General features: G+C 34.8%; 2 protein-coding genes across 2 annotated transcripts; both read left to right on the forward strand.

Moving 5' to 3' along the window:
- The first annotated feature begins 6,458 nt into the window (after positions 1-6,458).
- LOC118741872 (gustatory receptor for bitter taste 22e-like) lies at positions 6,459-7,703 on the forward strand. Its single transcript, XM_036473848.1, has 2 exons — positions 6,459-7,493; positions 7,551-7,703. Exons 1-2 carry the CDS (start codon positions 6,459-6,461, stop codon positions 7,701-7,703), a joined length of 1,188 nt encoding a protein of 395 aa, XP_036329741.1.
- Positions 7,704-13,302: 5,599 nt separating this feature from the next.
- Positions 13,303-14,542, forward strand: LOC118741873 (putative gustatory receptor 22d). The gene is made up of 2 exons (XM_036473849.1): positions 13,303-14,307; positions 14,378-14,542. The coding sequence occupies exons 1-2, from the start codon at positions 13,303-13,305 to the stop codon at positions 14,540-14,542; spliced, it is 1,170 nt and encodes a 389-aa protein (XP_036329742.1).
- Positions 14,543-16,799: the final 2,257 nt, after the last annotated feature.

The raw sequence follows: 16,799 nt of genomic DNA on the forward strand, positions 1-16,799 counted from the left end.
ACTTGGCTTCTAGTTTTCTGAATATATTGACTTTTACGTGTGCCAAGTTTTAACTTTATTTGGGAAAGTAAAAATCAAACTTTAATTTTTATTTCTGATCGAAAAAATAAAAGTAGATTTTAATTGTTATTTTTGGTTGAAAAATACCGGTGAAAAGATAAAGATACAAAGTAAATATTACTTAAAAAAAAAAAAAAACAAAAAAAAAACAATTGATCTAAATCACTTAATATTAGTATGTTGTAGCTAAAATTCATCAGATTGCTATAGTATAATCAAATATCATACAGAAAAATATTTTTCCGTCCGACTTCTTGAATTGAAATTTTGAAAATTACTGTTATTCTCGATCCCTGCATTTTTCCAATGTTCGGAGTATCATGGATAATAAGTCTACTGCATTTGCACCTGAATGTTTCTTAGTTCAAGTTTTTAAGTAAAGCGAATAAAATGTCATTATGTAAAATTATGAAAGTAAATTTAAGAAAATGTGCGTATGTATGTATGTCTGTAAATATTTTATTTCATATGTGCATATTAATTTGCGAAGCTAAGGGCTTGTATGCACATACTTGAATGCACATGTGTAAGTGTATTTTCTTACGTGCGCACATTTATCGCAGTTATGCAGTTGAATTGTTCATAAAATCCCTCTGAGCATGCGTAAGTATGCACCCAGCTTTTATGAGTAAATATGTCAGTATGAGTGTGCGTGAGACTTTATCAAAGAAACTTCGCTTTCGTTTCTTTGCCATTATTTTTCGCCTTTTAATTTCATATTTTATGAACCTTAATCCACGCTACTCATACGCTGTCATCAAGACAGCTACTGCAGATATGTATGTATATACATATGTATTTATGCAGCGCAAGCAGGCTTACTACGATGCATTGGCTTAAACGAACGGGCGCCTTACTTCTTGACTTCGCGCCGGAATCTGTTGTGTGTCTGAGGTTGGATGTACAAATGCATGCTACATATTTGCTGCTGTTACTGCCGTCGAATACTTACGATTATAATGAACTTTTTATGCAGATGTCTGGCAGTTTGGACCAAAAGAAGTGCATAGCGAAAACATTAAAGTAAGAAAGTAGATTAAAAAAATATGAGGAAACATTTCGCCTGCGGCACACATGCATTCACGCAACAAATATGTGCATATTTTGTTGGCTGGCACGCGTACTACATACATACATACATATTTATGTACAATCTCGATGCACAAAGAAATTATTTGCGTTACTTGCTGCCATAAAGGTACTTACTATATACGCTTTTAGTATACATATGCACATTAGGGTGTCCCATACCATAAGGAGTCAGTTTTTTCTGAGAAATTCGAAATGCGTACCCACTAACTATGTATTGCTTTTACCTAAATAACATACATACATTCGTCGTCGTGTGGATAGTGGTTGAAGTTTAATGACGCCAATCACGGGGCGAGAGTTAGTAAAAGTGGTGGCTGTCTCTGGGTGAATTGTGCTTAAGGCCTGTCTGCATAACTTTGGGTCTAGGGGTTCTGAAATGTGTTGAGGCTCCGTACTCTATTAACAATTTGAGAAACTTGAGAGGGGTAGATGCTTACTTTTAAACACAGGCAGTCAATGCCTTGCAGTAGCAAATCTACAGCGAAGGAGATCAGTAAAACTACTACTGGTGGCTGAGGATGTTTCGAGATCTAGAAATTAAACAGAAGGTAAACGGTACGCCTGCCTTGGTGGGCGGCATTAGCCCGTATTACTCCGGTGAAGTCCTTGGTTTAATTTGCGGAGATACTAACCAAAGAGTGTGGTTTTAAAGATTGGCTGAATGCAAGTCGATCAATCATCTTTTTCAACGATTGGATAGAATACTAAAAACCTACCACTCAGAAAAAAGAATTTCCTTAAAACAAGAAAACAGTATCCTTATTTTAGAGTTACTGTTTTTTCCTTAATATTACGAAAAATTTACTCAATTTGAGATGTTTTTCCTTAATTCAGGTTAATGCTAAAAATAGGACGTAATTAATTTGAAGAAGTAAATTTACTGAATATAAGTAATAATTTCCTCAATGTAAGTAATAATTTTCTTAAATAATTTTGAAATTTGTCAGTGCTGGTAAGACAAAGTTAATTGCTTTCCTGCCAAATGTCGGATGTGGCGTCGCGTGAAGACTGCTTGTGGTTCTGAGATCGCAGGTTCGAGTCCGATTGGAGGTGGTTACAGTAAGGTAAGTCAATTATTTCAATTTAAATATAAATTACAAATTCTAAAATTAACTTCATATATGGAAAGCCCTAAATACTCAAATACCATAAAAAATAAATCAGATACATTTTTTTAAATACAATTTAGAAAATTACAATTAAAAAAAATAAAAAAAAAAAAAATATTTGAAAAAAATTTTCTGCTCTGGGAATCGAACCGTGCATCTCTCGACTAGCACACCAGAGCTTTGCTCTGTCGGCCATTGCCACTGTTTGAGCGCCACGAGCAAAATTACATACTTATTCCTTTCACGGGCAATGAAATGGCAAGTAAATTTTTCCTAAAATTAAGGAAACACATTTTCCTTAAACTGAGTCGAATCGTTTACTCATATTAAAGAAGCCATTGCCATTGGAGCCATTGCCTGGTAATCGGGCATGTTCTGCATTTTACTTCCGAGTGAATTTTCATGTTGAGCCTATCTCAAATTTCCGGGTAAAGTGAATAAATTCGAGTGAAAGTGAAATGCAGAATATGCCTAAATATTTCCTTAGAATATGTAAAATACTTTTTTCCTAGCATCAAAGAATGTATTTGCTGAGTGTGGTAACTTGAATATAACTTCGTAACTAAAACTTTAACTTCAAGTCGGCACATGTTATCGTCATTTAGGACAAAAGGCACAAAGGCACAGTATGCCTACCGAACTGCACAAAAAACAAAGTTTCGAGAATACCCTAATGTACATATGTATGTGTGTTGACTTTTGCATCGCTCTGGCTGTAGTATCCTACTTTTCACAAGCTTACAAAATTCGCTGACATCACAACTCCTTGCTGCCATTCAGTGTTAACTTGGCATATGCCAACATCTTTGAGCTGCCAGCTCTATGCAGTAGTGGTAAGCTGGCGTTGGTGACAGTGATGGCAGCCATGACGTTAAGTACGACTTGGACTTTTGGCGGCACTGAATCTACATACATATGTACATGACGATGGTGCCAACGCCAACACACATACATACATACATACATATGTATGGGCATAAATCGGAAGTTGCTCATAAATGTAACATTTTCACCAACATTGTCACAATTGGGCAGACGTGCATATTTCCAACGCCATGCCAGGAGCACTCACCGCCTGCTTTATTTGTGACTTTTTTGCTACTTGCAACTATGTATTTTGTGTGTTGGTGTTACTTTTTAAGCATAGCAAGCTTTGAATTTGTGTAGTTATATGCGAGAATTTTCCCATAAATAGCCCTTTTCCGTTCAAGCCACAATTCTTTGACTTTGCTGATGTACCCGCCATGCTGTTTAATAAAAAAAAAAAAAACATTATTTGCTTGTCAACGCAAAAAAATATTCCGCAAACTCAGCAAAGGATTGACACTTAGTGCAAGCGGACAAACTTAGTGGGTAGAGAAAAAAAATCAAGATAGGGAGTTTACTGCGTAATAACCTATTTCTGTATAGATTTATATTAATTGGGTATTCACTTTACTTTCGTTTGCATTTTACAACCAACTACGAGTATGTTGCTGCAGAGATTTCCCTTGGCACTGGTTCCCAAATAAACGAATTCGTCTACTTTTTCAAACTTGTAACTATCAACAGTGACGTGTGTGCCAAGACGCGTATCCTCTGACTGTTTGTGTGTATCTCCTATACTTCGCTTTGTCCTCGTTCATCACCAGGCCCATTCGCTTCGCTTCGTTATCTTATCCCAAGAAGGCAGAACAGACGTAGTCCTTATTTTACCGATTATATCGATGTCGTCGGCATACGCCAGCAATTGTACGCTCTTGTAAAGGATTACGACCGAGCGGTTCAGTTATACGGCCCTTATTATCTTATCCAAGATCAAATAAAAAAAAAATCACATGAAAGGGAGCCATGATGTCTGAAACCTCGTTTGGTATCAAACGGCTGCGAGAAGTTCTTCACAATTCAGATAGAGCTGATCGTATTGCTCACCGTTGTATCACTCAACCGTACTATTTTCGCGGGGATACCAAATTCAGACATCGCGGGATAAAGACAACTTCTTTTCGTGCTGTCGAAAGCGGCTTTGAAGTCGACAAATGGATGGTGCGTGTCGATCATATTTTCGCAGGCCTTTTCCAAGATTGGCGTATGGTGAACACCCGACCTGTGGTGGATTTATCAGATCTAAAGTCGCACTGATAAGGTGCAATCAGCCTTTCACCATTGAAGACCAATAAAATTTCCTGGACATAAGAATGCGTGATCAGCCTCTTTTCTGGCTAGAATATCTGCCAACTTCATTGCCCATGATTCCACTGTGCGCCGGTACCCAACTGAGGTAAACGCTGTGCGCCGGTACCCAACTGAGGTAAACGCGGTTCCTGATTGCGATAAAGACAGTCCCACACCATATCTGACATAACTTTGCGTGCTTTCAGTGCCGCCCTGCTGTGTAAGTGTATGCAGAAATGCAGAAGTGTTTGTTGGTCGCCAAACTTTCTTCAAACGGTTTCAGCCATTGTTGAATAACGTGCACCTCGGCCTTAAAGGTAGAACTAACTAGTCCCATCAAAGTGAATGAGAGCCTTATGGGTTGTACGCCGTAGGTTCCAGCTCCGATGCCATGATCAGGCTTGGAGCCGTCAATTACCAAATATGGCTTCGGGCGTTCCCTGCCCCAGTTGGTTCTGTTGGGGTAGAAGACTGTGAATTTATGTATGAAATTAAATATCTGAAGGCGCAGGTCTATAAAGTTAATGCGAAGTCCTTTCTCATATTCTATGACCCAGAGAGAAGAAGGGTGTATGAGCTTTTTGTTCCACATTGTCCGCTCAATAGCAGAACCTACTTCTTGATAAAAATTTGTAGCGGAGGCATGTGAAGCAGCTCGAGAACGGCGGCTAATAATGTTCTCAGTGATGCACACGCAGGTTAGTCCTTGTAGTTTACTGGTCTTGGCCGGTGCGAACTTTACTTTTGTATTCTTTCATCACACCTAGGGCTCGAAGTCTATCTAAAGCCTCTTGCGCACGCACATTGGGTCCGGCACCCGGTTGGAATGCAACTCCACATAAGACCAGCCAAGGCGGGTTCTATCCGCAATTGGCTATTAAACAACAGCCACCACGAATACTCCCCGAGGGGCCATAACTAAGAATAGGCCAGAGTAAATATAGCATACTCTGGGGGCTCCTGTTCCTCGTAGTACCAGAATTAAGTCTCTGGTCAGACCTCGTGGCCTCAATGAAAATGTTAATGAAAGCCTTTTCTATGTCTAAACAGGTAGCCAGCATAAAGAGCGAAGCCGGTGCGCAGTCTTTATAATATTTGTATGTACATATGTATATAAGGGTGGTCCTTAAAAAATGAAATGAGCGATTTTTCTCAGTCTTAACCCCATAAATCAGTAATACCACGGTGACAAATATCACATAAAAATTTTGGTCCCGATTTGAGACGGTTAAGGCGTGTCGCACAGGGAGACTCAAAAAATTAAAATTATTATTATTTTTTCTAATGCCCAAAAGCGATACTACAATAGTTGAAGATATCTACTATATATTTGTGGAAGTATGTATGTATGTATATGCCAGATTGCCGCCTAATCAAACGAAATTTTGACAGAGTATTGCCATGACACCTGGTCCTATAATAAGGTAAAACTAAAAAAATTAGCATTCGACAAGGGCGTGACATTTTAATCAGCCATAACTTCGGAACCATAAGTCACATGAACTTGAGATTTAATATGCAGTCATACCTATCATAAGTGGTATTTTGGTACTTTTCAGTCCGATATTTGCGCGGTGGTCACACAAGAGCAATTCCTTTATGTATTAAAACGACCAATAACCTACCTGAAGCATAATATGTTATTGGAACTAGTAATGTAACTAGTACGAAAGCGACAATTGTCACCAACACCGCTGTAGGGATTCAATGACTAATATCCACTAATACAATTTCTTGTGTTATTAAAACAATAACTTAAAAACACGAACAATTGCAGTTCCCTGATGTACATACATACATATATTCACCTATGGATAGACATGTCAACATATACATAAGTAAGTAGGTGTGTATGAATGCATACAAATAACTAAATTAATTTGGAAATCATATTATCTGATTCAGCTCAATGCTACCGGTCATAATATACATACATACATATTTCGTTCATTAATGAATTAAATTCAAAGCCTGCATTGAAGCATTCGCGCTTTAGCAGTCGCTAGCAACGATAGTCAGCATTATAGCTTTCGAATATTAACAATGCACGGAGTCAACACATATCGCTTGCGAAAGCGCATTTCGCGAGTGCTAATTAAAGCTACATTTGTGCTTTCCATCTGCTTCGGCCTGCTGCCGTTCTACTACAACCAGCAACAAAAGCGTTTCACAACTTCGAAATCCATTACTATTTACAACATATTTATAAATATTTTATTCGCCTCAATCATGGTATTTGTTTTGCAAATATTTTCTAATGCCGAAGATCCTTTCCAAACGCGTGATCCACTCGCTGAGCTACTCAATCAAATGGTAACGTATGCCAGCTTTTGTGCGATACTCATTACGTGGTGGATCAATTGGACTGGCCGTAAAGAACTGCAAAAGCTATTCAATGAGTTTGCCGCCATCGATGCTGATTACTGTTATCGCTATCCCAATTTGGTCAACGAATGCGCTCATTTCGACTCGTACTTGATTTGGAAAGGTGCTTCAATTTTACTACAGAATGCTTCGGCGTTCGCGAATATGTGGCTGCTTGTGGATGCCGGTTGGTTATTTATTCTGTGCATTTGCCTAGCAACTGTGCTTACAAATGTACTCTTCCTGGTAATGACGCATTTCTTCATCGCCGTATTGTATACATATCGTTTCGCTTGGGTATCGAATATGCGGCTGCAAATAATGGCGGACAGTGGCAATGAAGTGCAGCAACGCGCTCAATGCCGGTTGGTAAGCTTGGAAATCGATGCTATTGCACACACGTATTTGCGTTTGATACGCTTATGTGAGGGCTACACAAAAATACATCAATATCAGCTTTTATTGGTGGTCGGCTGTATAACCGCTTGCAATATCGAGGTACTATTTTATATGCGACTTCTGTGGGGCGGCAAGGCGTACGAGATGGACGCGTCGAATATTTTTGGAATAATACAAATATTTTTCGTAAATATATTGGACTTTTGGCTGACGATGACAATTTGTGAGTTGGCGGTGGTAACTTCGCAGAAAACATTGCAAATACTGCGCGTTTTTAATGAAAAATGGGACTTGGCGGTGCCTGTGGAACGAAGTGTATGAAAAATATTTAAGTTTATTCTAGCAAGAAATGAACTTCGCTTTTTTTTGCAGTTGGAACGTTTTGCCTTAATTTGCTGCAGTAAAAAGTTGCGTTTTCATTTGTGTGGCATATTTGACATCAATCACCTGACTGGCTTACAAGTTTTATTTACAATGATATTATATCTCATCTACTTAGTACAATATTACCATGACAATTTGTAAGGTACTGGTAAAAGGTGTTGGCATAACTGAATTTGTATTAAGTAAATTTTTAATGATTTTATTTCGTTACTGCCGAGGAAAATAAATATTATAAACACAGATTGGGGCGTGTGTAGCCAAGAGTACGAGAAACTACCCAGCAAAAAACACAATTACCACAGAAACGAAAGTGGAAACGAACTAGACGATGGGAATCGCTTACCCTTTCGCTTCAAGAAGGCATTATTTTAACATTAGCATGTCAGTGGCGGTAAGCCCTTACCCGAAGCATTTCCTACAAACGAAGGGAGAACGCATGGATAAAAATAGTCCAGAGAAGCGAACAAAGAATGCCTTACAGAGAAACGAATGTAGAATGACATACTTATTTATATTACATTGAAAACTGAAAATACAGATTGTCTTAAAAGATTAAAATTAATTAAAATATTTATAAATCAGTTGTTATACATACATATGTATGTATTTAGGTATTTAGATTTTACTTAAAGATCGGTATGTACATACATGCATATTTAATTAAGCTTAAAATTGTACTTCCCCACTCTTGTACTTCACTTCAATGACTGACTTCAACTTCGCTGCAAATTGAACAAAGCAAAACGTGATTTTTATGCGAGAAAAATTTCCACAGAACGTAACGGTAAAAAAGGAATTTTTGGATGTTCATTCTATTTTTCAGCTGACTACGATGCAGCATTCTTTTTTGTATTCCCCGAAATGAAGCAAAGAAGCGAATTAAAAAAAAAAAAAATTATAGGACATTCTACTTTGGATTACCGGCAATGCCTAAAAGAAGCGAAAAAATTCGAAGGCATTATAACGATATGCCTTCTAGAACACATTACTACTATAAGCGATTACCGATTTTTGGCTGGGTATGCACTCTAAACTCTAAAAAGTATTGTATTAAATAATCGATGCTTATGTATGTAAATAAATTTTAATTGTTGATTTAAATGCTGCCCTAATATAATATTCACATATTTATTTATATGAATATGTATGTACATACATACATATCCCTGCAGTACGGGGGAGTGACTACAGGACTGCTGAATCGGTAGGTACCTGATAAACACCGTCAATTACCGACCGACTACTTGGCCTAGGCGGTAGTCACCATCGGCTCTCTCTGCACTACCGGGACTTACTAAAGTAGTCACTTGCGTAATTTATGGGCGCCCTCTGTCGTAGTTTTTCGCTATTCTACTTACGACCGGTTCGACTCTGCACTACCATGTGCACTACCACGGGTTAATAGAGTAGCTACTTACCTTGGAGTCGGTGAAGTAGCGGTTCAAAAGTAGCGATTGACTCCAGCAGTACTGGAGGGATATTAACATATTTTCGTACATAATCTATTGACATACATTCACACACTTTTGTGCCCAAAAAGGCATGTGATGTATAGAACACTCGAGCGCTCGCTCGTCGCTCACTAGTCAGACAGCTACTCGCCTCGGCACTGCGAGCGAGGCAACACACAGCAGCCTCGCTCGCCTAATAGGAGCGCGAGCAAACAAGCGGCGCTCGCTCGTTTGCTGAGCAAGCCAAACTTCTGGTGCCTCGCCTCATTGCTGCTACGAGTACGAGCTGCGAGCGCCTCGTTGCCTGCGAGGCATTGAGTAGGTGTTTGCTCGCTCGCTCGCTCGAACTCCGAGTTTTTGCCTACCCTGGACCCGAGGATCCGTTAGCATTGGCCTAAGTAATACAGTTTTTGCGAACTTAAATAATGTGCACAGATGATCTTATGGAAACGGGAAGTGAGTCGTCACTGGAATCAGTTGAAAATGAGTTCCATCTTTGAGCCCCTCATAAATCTCTTGTACACAAACGAAGTCGAAAATATGATGGTTTGGGTGTCACCTACAAGTTGAAATGAGTTTTTATTTAAATTTTCAAGTCCGAGAACTAAAGCGGAATATCATCGACGCCGAGGAGGAAATGAAAACTGTTCACCCAAAATTTTAGGGACTTTCGAAAAAATATTGTCGATTAGTTGGTGCCTCGGTGCCTGCTGGGCGCCCTTTTTCAAAAGCTAGTGGTACTGCCACGGAGAAACGCAATCGCTTAACAAGAAAAAGGTTCATCAAGCTTTGGTTTTTGCAAACTTGGTTAAATAATAAATAATATCGCCGCTAAAATACTCGTTTTATATTATTTAAGGCTAATTAACAAGAGAATTAGAAATTTTGTATGGAAAAGTGTTTTTCTGAATACTCACTGTACAACTTTTCACGTTTTGGTAATGATATGTATGTGCTATTATAAAGATTTTATAGTTTTTCAAGACCCTTGTAGAGATTTTCTAATTCAGTAGTCGTTTAACTTATAAGGTACAAAATTACTTAACGGAAAGTCTCCGTATTTAGAATTAAACGTGACTACAATTTTTATATCTTTGTAGGTCTTTGGGGAAGAATTTGGCAGGACTTGAAATTGACCCGATTCATCCGAATTAGTCGATAATTTCCGATAATTTGATACATATCGACAAATCAATGTGTTTCAAAACACTAAAATCCGATAACTCACCAAAATTTTAAGACTCGACTAATTTTCGATAAATGTGCGTTTCGAGGGCTCGATAAATTTCGAGAATGCAAATATATCGACATAAATAGATAGCTCGATAAACTTTGGATATCTCTATAAGATTCGATAACCTACCAAAATTTGAAGACTCCATATTTTATGAAGCTATCGCCAAATATCGATAGCTCGTTACGTTCTGGTAACACGACAAAATTCGATTAGCATTGATAACTCGTTAAGCTTACATATATACCTAGGACATTTCAATAACTCCATAAATTTTGAAAACTCCAAAAATTCAGTTCGGAAGTTCAAGAGATTTCAGTAAATGAATATCGATAACTCGATAATTTCAAGGAATTCGATGCATTACGATAAATCGATAAGTCTCGTTAATTCTACAAAAAAAAAAAACAATAAATCAAAAAATATTGATAACTTGATAAATTTTAATAGCCTGATAAATTTCTGTGATCAGATAAATTTATATAGCTCGATAGCTCTCCATCAATTTCGACAACAAATTTTATGTGCCTAAAAATTTCGACAACTCAAAAACTATTGATCAATTTGCATAATTCGATACTTTGCGGTAACTCAATAAACATGGATAATTAGAGAAATTTCCGTAACTTTATAACTTTCGATAATAAATTTTTTTACGACTGAATTTATTTCCATTCCTATCGAAAAATTTGAATAAATTTTCTATCCAATGCTTTTGAAATCTATTCAGTAAAATCGCCAAATGAACCGTGAACAAAAATTATGTTTGCGTATTAATATATAGAATATGTATGTAGATGTAGTGCGCAAAGGCCCAATCTACATTTGTGTATGTGATTTGTATAAATGTTCATTGTTCATGTTGGCCACGCCCTTTTTTCTGATCTCGGCAATCAAAATATCAATGAATACATATTTACGTAAGGGTGTATCAATCTCTATCAAAAATTAAACGCTATAGTTTTCCCATCGGAATAATAAAATTATTATATTTTTCTATTCTTATTCAGAAAATATAAAGTAGCTTTGCAAAAGGTTTATAAATTGAAAAATGTATGAAAACGTCAATTTATAAAGCTTTTTAAACCTACTTTATTTTTTATGAATAAGGCCATAAGACTTTCCACAAAATATTTCGAAAAAATATGGGAATTTTTGTGAGCCGTGCCGAGCCGAAAATATCTCTAAAAATCTCATTATTTCGATTCTGCACAAAAAAAAAAATTAATATTTCCATTGAGACCTTTTAAACTTCAACTCATCTATTATCTGCGATATTTTTTTGGAAAAAATTTTCAAAGTTAATTTAATAAAAAATCGATTTTTGGAGGTATTTTAAAATGGGGCCAGCTCACGTAAATCTTAATATTTTTTCGAAATATCGTGGCCTGACACACATAAAATAGAATAGGTTCTATAACTCCGGTGGAACATTTTTGAAGTGGAACTTCTTTAGCGGCGGCTGGTTGCTTGGGAGTAAATTGTCAAATTCAGCGGAAATTGCACACGGAAATGGTGCAACGGAAATGGTTGGGACTGAAACAAGTGCTTCTTGTGTGTATGCATATGGCATTAATTTAACAAAAATGTGCTAATAAAAGGTTAAAGAATAACACTTAGAAAAAGACCAATACAAGAATGAAAGTAAAGGTGACTACGTACATAGATAAAGAAAAGGATAAAGGCAAAGGTAAAAATAAAAACACAAACAAAGATGCGTAAAGATAAAGGAAAAAATGAAGACCAAGGTAAATTTAAACACTTTACTTATATATATAAGGGCAAAAGTGAAGAAAATGATAAACATAAAAGTAATGACAAAGAGGGGGATGAGTATACCGATAAAAGAAAAGATGAAGAAAGGGGAACAAAGATTAAAATAAAGGTAATTAAAGGGGAAATGATATAGAGACACCCACAGAGACTCAATCTGGGAACTATTTTGGGATATTAGAGATTTTCGGGATTTTCGGGACTTATCGATAAGATAATTGATATTTTTATTTGTTTTGTTATCGATATTTTTATCGATTTTTTTATCAAAATTTTTATCGATATTGTTATCAATTCTGCTATCGATATTTTCGGAACTAGTCGATATAGTAATCGATATTTTTATCGATTTTGTTATCGATATTTTCATCGAATTGTTATCGATTTTGTAATCGATATTATTTGCTATTTAGTTAGCGATATTTTTCATCGATTTTGTTATCGATATTTTTGTCGATTTTGTTATTGATATTTATTGTTTTTTTATCGATATTTTATCAATTTTGTTATCGATATTTTTTTGTTTTTGTTATCGATACTTTTATCGAATTTCTAATAGATTTTGCTTCCAATATTATTAACGAGTTTTCTATCGAAATTTTTATCGAATTGTTCATCGATTTTGTTATCGATATTTTTATCGGTTTTGTTATCGATATTTTATTGGATGTTACTATCGATTTTGTTTTCGATATATTATAAAGATCAAAATAAAGATAAAGGAAAACAGAATAACATAAATGTAATTAGAACGAACAGGGGTAGGGGTAGGGATCTACATAGAAAAAAGACAAAAAATACAACCTTGAGCATAAGCGGATGTATGTATGTATGTACATATGTATTTATGTATGTATATTGGTTATGAGACAAAATAAATATGTATGTAACATAAATTTCACTTCTCCAGTGTGGCCCAGGCGCACTTACTTTTTTTTTTTTTTTTTTTTGGTGAGGCACCCTAATGCACATGTAGTATACCACTCTGGAAAAATACAATTTTACTTTTCTGGACGTTGAACGCTTATCGACGCCTTCCAAATATTTCCGATTGTTAGACACGCCTGGTATTTTATGTAATATACAACAAAATGTATATAAAATATTTATGCAAGTATGTGTGTAAATAGGTACGAGCACACTCGCATGTATACAAATCTCTATTAATTATGTAGTGGCTATGCAGTTGCCTATATGTATGTATATTCATGCTTTTACCACTCAAGTGCCTAAATAATATTCATTAAGAAAATAAATATCAGTACTCTTATTGGCTGCGGAAATGCACACATTTCAAAGCGGGCGTCGAAAACTTGCTAATTTTTTAGAATATGCAACTTTTGAACTTTCATTCATTTTCGGTTTATTGCCATTCAAACACGACAATAGGACTGGAAAATTTCGATCATCTAGAGCAGCGCTGATTTACAGTTGCCTACTGAACTCAATTATTTTCTTTTGTTGTACAAAATATTTGCCCGATATATCGAACGATGAGTTGTTCATACAAAATTCACTGCTTATCTTAATAGACAATACTATGTCATACATCAAACACGGTGCGTGGGCTATAATATTTTACAAAATCTGGACCGGCAAACATCTCTTGTTGCGGCTGTATAGAGAAATGGCGTCAATAAAAAAGATGTGCTTCAAAATGGCGTTTATCTGCAATTTTGGCAGCAGCAGCAGCACTAAAGACAAACGGATTATATGGAAATTCATTTTAATGGTATTGGATATAATATTCTTTCTCATAACAATGTTGACTTCTGACTTTAAGAAAGATTATCTTTACATCTTTCTGATAACTTGTGGTGTTGTGATCTTAACTGAAATCGATTTGATAATGAATCAATTCTATCACAACGTACTGTATATAAATGATGTTGTAACGGCCATAAACAATCAGCTACGTAGCCTGAGAACAAGCAAGCATTTGGCAGCTAGTAAAATTAATGAACTATTTTGTGTTTACATACGTTTGATGCGTCTGACGGCGAACTTAATGGCTGCCTATGAACATCAGTTATTTATTATTATCTCATGTAGACTTTTTATTACTGTACAGAAAATATCCCAGATTTGCCTGACGTTTGGCGGCAAAGAATTGCATTCCAATACGATGGGTGTTATGTTTATTCTACATATCGTATTCTCATTTTTGTTGAAACACTGGACTTTTATGAACGCTTGCGAATCGGTGCTTAGATCTCAGCAGCAAACCGAAGCGGAGTTGCGAAAATTTAATAACTTATGTATTCTGAATGCAGACCTATCAAAGGAAGTAAGTGACTATTTATTTATATTTAAAGAATTTTCTGTAACTAAAGCAAATTTTCTAAATTTTATTGCAGTTAAATACCTTCACAATATTTTGCGCTATTCATCGCTTTCGATTTCCTCTGTGTGGAATGGTCGAAATAAATTTCATCACCGCACGAAATTTGTGTACGCTGGTACTAACGGCATTGCTCTGGTTGATCCAATTTCAGTTGGTCACGAACAAAGTTGGGCATTAAAAGGATTAGTAGAGGCAACCTACATATATTTAAGATACACAATAAGTATGTATATGACAATCACTTTATGTTCTTAAGTTTGTTGTTTCTCTAACAGCCCTATTCCAAGGTAGCACAAGGGGGCCGTAACGGTTAAGTGCTTCATAATAAAAATCACAATTTCACCATTAAAGTGAAATTCCATTTTCTGATCAAATTAGTTTTATTTTTTGATTTTTATTTTTTTTATATTTTAATTTGTATTTTTTTCTGGTCACATTATAACCGTTTTTCCCGATTTGATTTTGTATGTCATAAAAGATTTAAATCGGTTATAGAAACGCAGTCCCCAACGTAACGGCTAAAACTTCATCGTGTTTGATTTTTTTTTTTTTTTTTCAACGTGAATAGTTGCCAAACTTTATGGAGTATGCTGTAAAAATTTGTGAATAGAAACACCAAAACTGTTGAAGTTACGAGCTTTTCATACCTGCGTACATAAAGTTTATGAAAAAACTCATAACTTCTACAGTTTTGGTGTTTCCATTTTAAAATTTTATAGCTTACTCCATAAGGTTTGAAAACTATTCAGGTTGAAAAAAAAAAATAATAAAAATCAAACATGATGAAGTTAGTAAAAAAAAACACATTTTTTGTAAAACAACAAAATCTAAGAAATTTGTATTAATCTCATAATTTTTCCAAATCTTTGTTTATTAATTTTTTTTCAAATTTTTTCTTGAAATTGTTTTTTTGCTATCTTTTAAACTGTTGGTATACAAACAATAATTTTTTTTTATTATCTTTTTCTACATTATTTTTCCGTAAACCATCTTAAAATTGTAGTTTTTGCCCTAAATTGATTTCTTTCCCCAAAAAATACTTATGAATTTTCGCAAAAATTTTTTTTCCAAAAAATAAATTTTTTAATTTTTTTTTTACAACAAATTTTTCCCGAAATAATTAATTGTAACCCAAAAACTATTTTTTCTCATATTTTTAACGTACTTTCTTTTTCTTGTATTTTTTCTTTAATATTTTTACTCAAAAGAAAATTTCTTAAAAATTGTTAATTGACAAAAAAATTATATCGATAAATTTTTTTTAGATTATTTTTTTCGTAATTGCCAAAGGATATAGATCATCGAACGAAGGATCCGAATAGTCTTTTATGATGTCAATATATTTAGAAGCGCTTCAATGTCCTTTAATTATTTAATGCCAGTCCATAAAACCTAAGTATGAAGTGTCACTCCAAACCATATCGCTTTATTGAAACTTTTATCAAAACTAATGCGAATACACTAATTTTTCTTAATGGCAATTTTTATCGGATCACTATTGTATGTATTAACTTTATTTCGAATATAAATTGGCTTCCAGTATCTGGTGAAACATCAAACGAGCTTTGTTTTTTTTGTACATACATATGTAGTACTTATGTACAGTGGCGAAAAAATAAATGGGGACGCAATTATTTAACACGTTTTGGCTATTTGTACAAGCTTTTATTGGGATTCACCTGTGTGTAATCAAGTATTGCAATAAATTTGTAACCAACTTCCCAATAGCTAGAGACTTGAAGCTTCAAGCTTAACTTAGAATCCGATGTTAATGCAATATGAAAGACTAATTAGTTCGCTAGGCGGCACAGGTGTTGAGGCATTTCAAAAACCCGTATTTTCGCATCGCTCCAACAGTCGCAATGGCCGAATGAACAAAGGCGTAGGCATTCCATTCGAGAGATCCGAGTTCGAGTCCTCGGGCAGCAGATTTTGTGTTTTTTGTTAAATTTAAATTTGTTTTTTATCTAATTTCATTTAACTTTTAGAAACGTGTTTTGTGTATCTTTTTTTAATTCATTTTTCTTCTGATTTTAATTTGCTTTTAATTTTAAGATGTTATTCATTTAAAAAAGAAATTTTTTAATTTCGTTTAATTTTTAGGAATTTATTTAATTTTTTTCTGTTTTTAATTATTATTTTTTCTTCTTTAGGGTAATTTTCCGTTATTATTTAGATTTTACTGTTTTTTTCTTATTTTATTAGTTTTTCTTTGTTTAATGTAGGATTTTTAGTTTTAAAATTTAGTTGTAAAAATATTTTTTTGTCGTTATTTTTAAAATTTTTAAGTACTACTTTTTTATTAAATTTTTTTTTTTTTTTAATTTAATTTTTAGATTTCATTGGTTTAAAAAATATACATATTTTTGTTTTATTTAATTTAGTTTTTAAAAATATCTATTTTTACTTTATTTTCGTTTAACTATTTTTTTTTT

The sequence above is a fragment of the Rhagoletis pomonella genome, unplaced genomic scaffold, assembly GCF_013731165.1.
Source record: "Rhagoletis pomonella isolate Grant_MI unplaced genomic scaffold, Rhpom_1.0 Rhpom_scaffold_00006, whole genome shotgun sequence".
Taxonomy (NCBI): Eukaryota; Metazoa; Arthropoda; class Insecta; order Diptera; family Tephritidae; genus Rhagoletis; species Rhagoletis pomonella.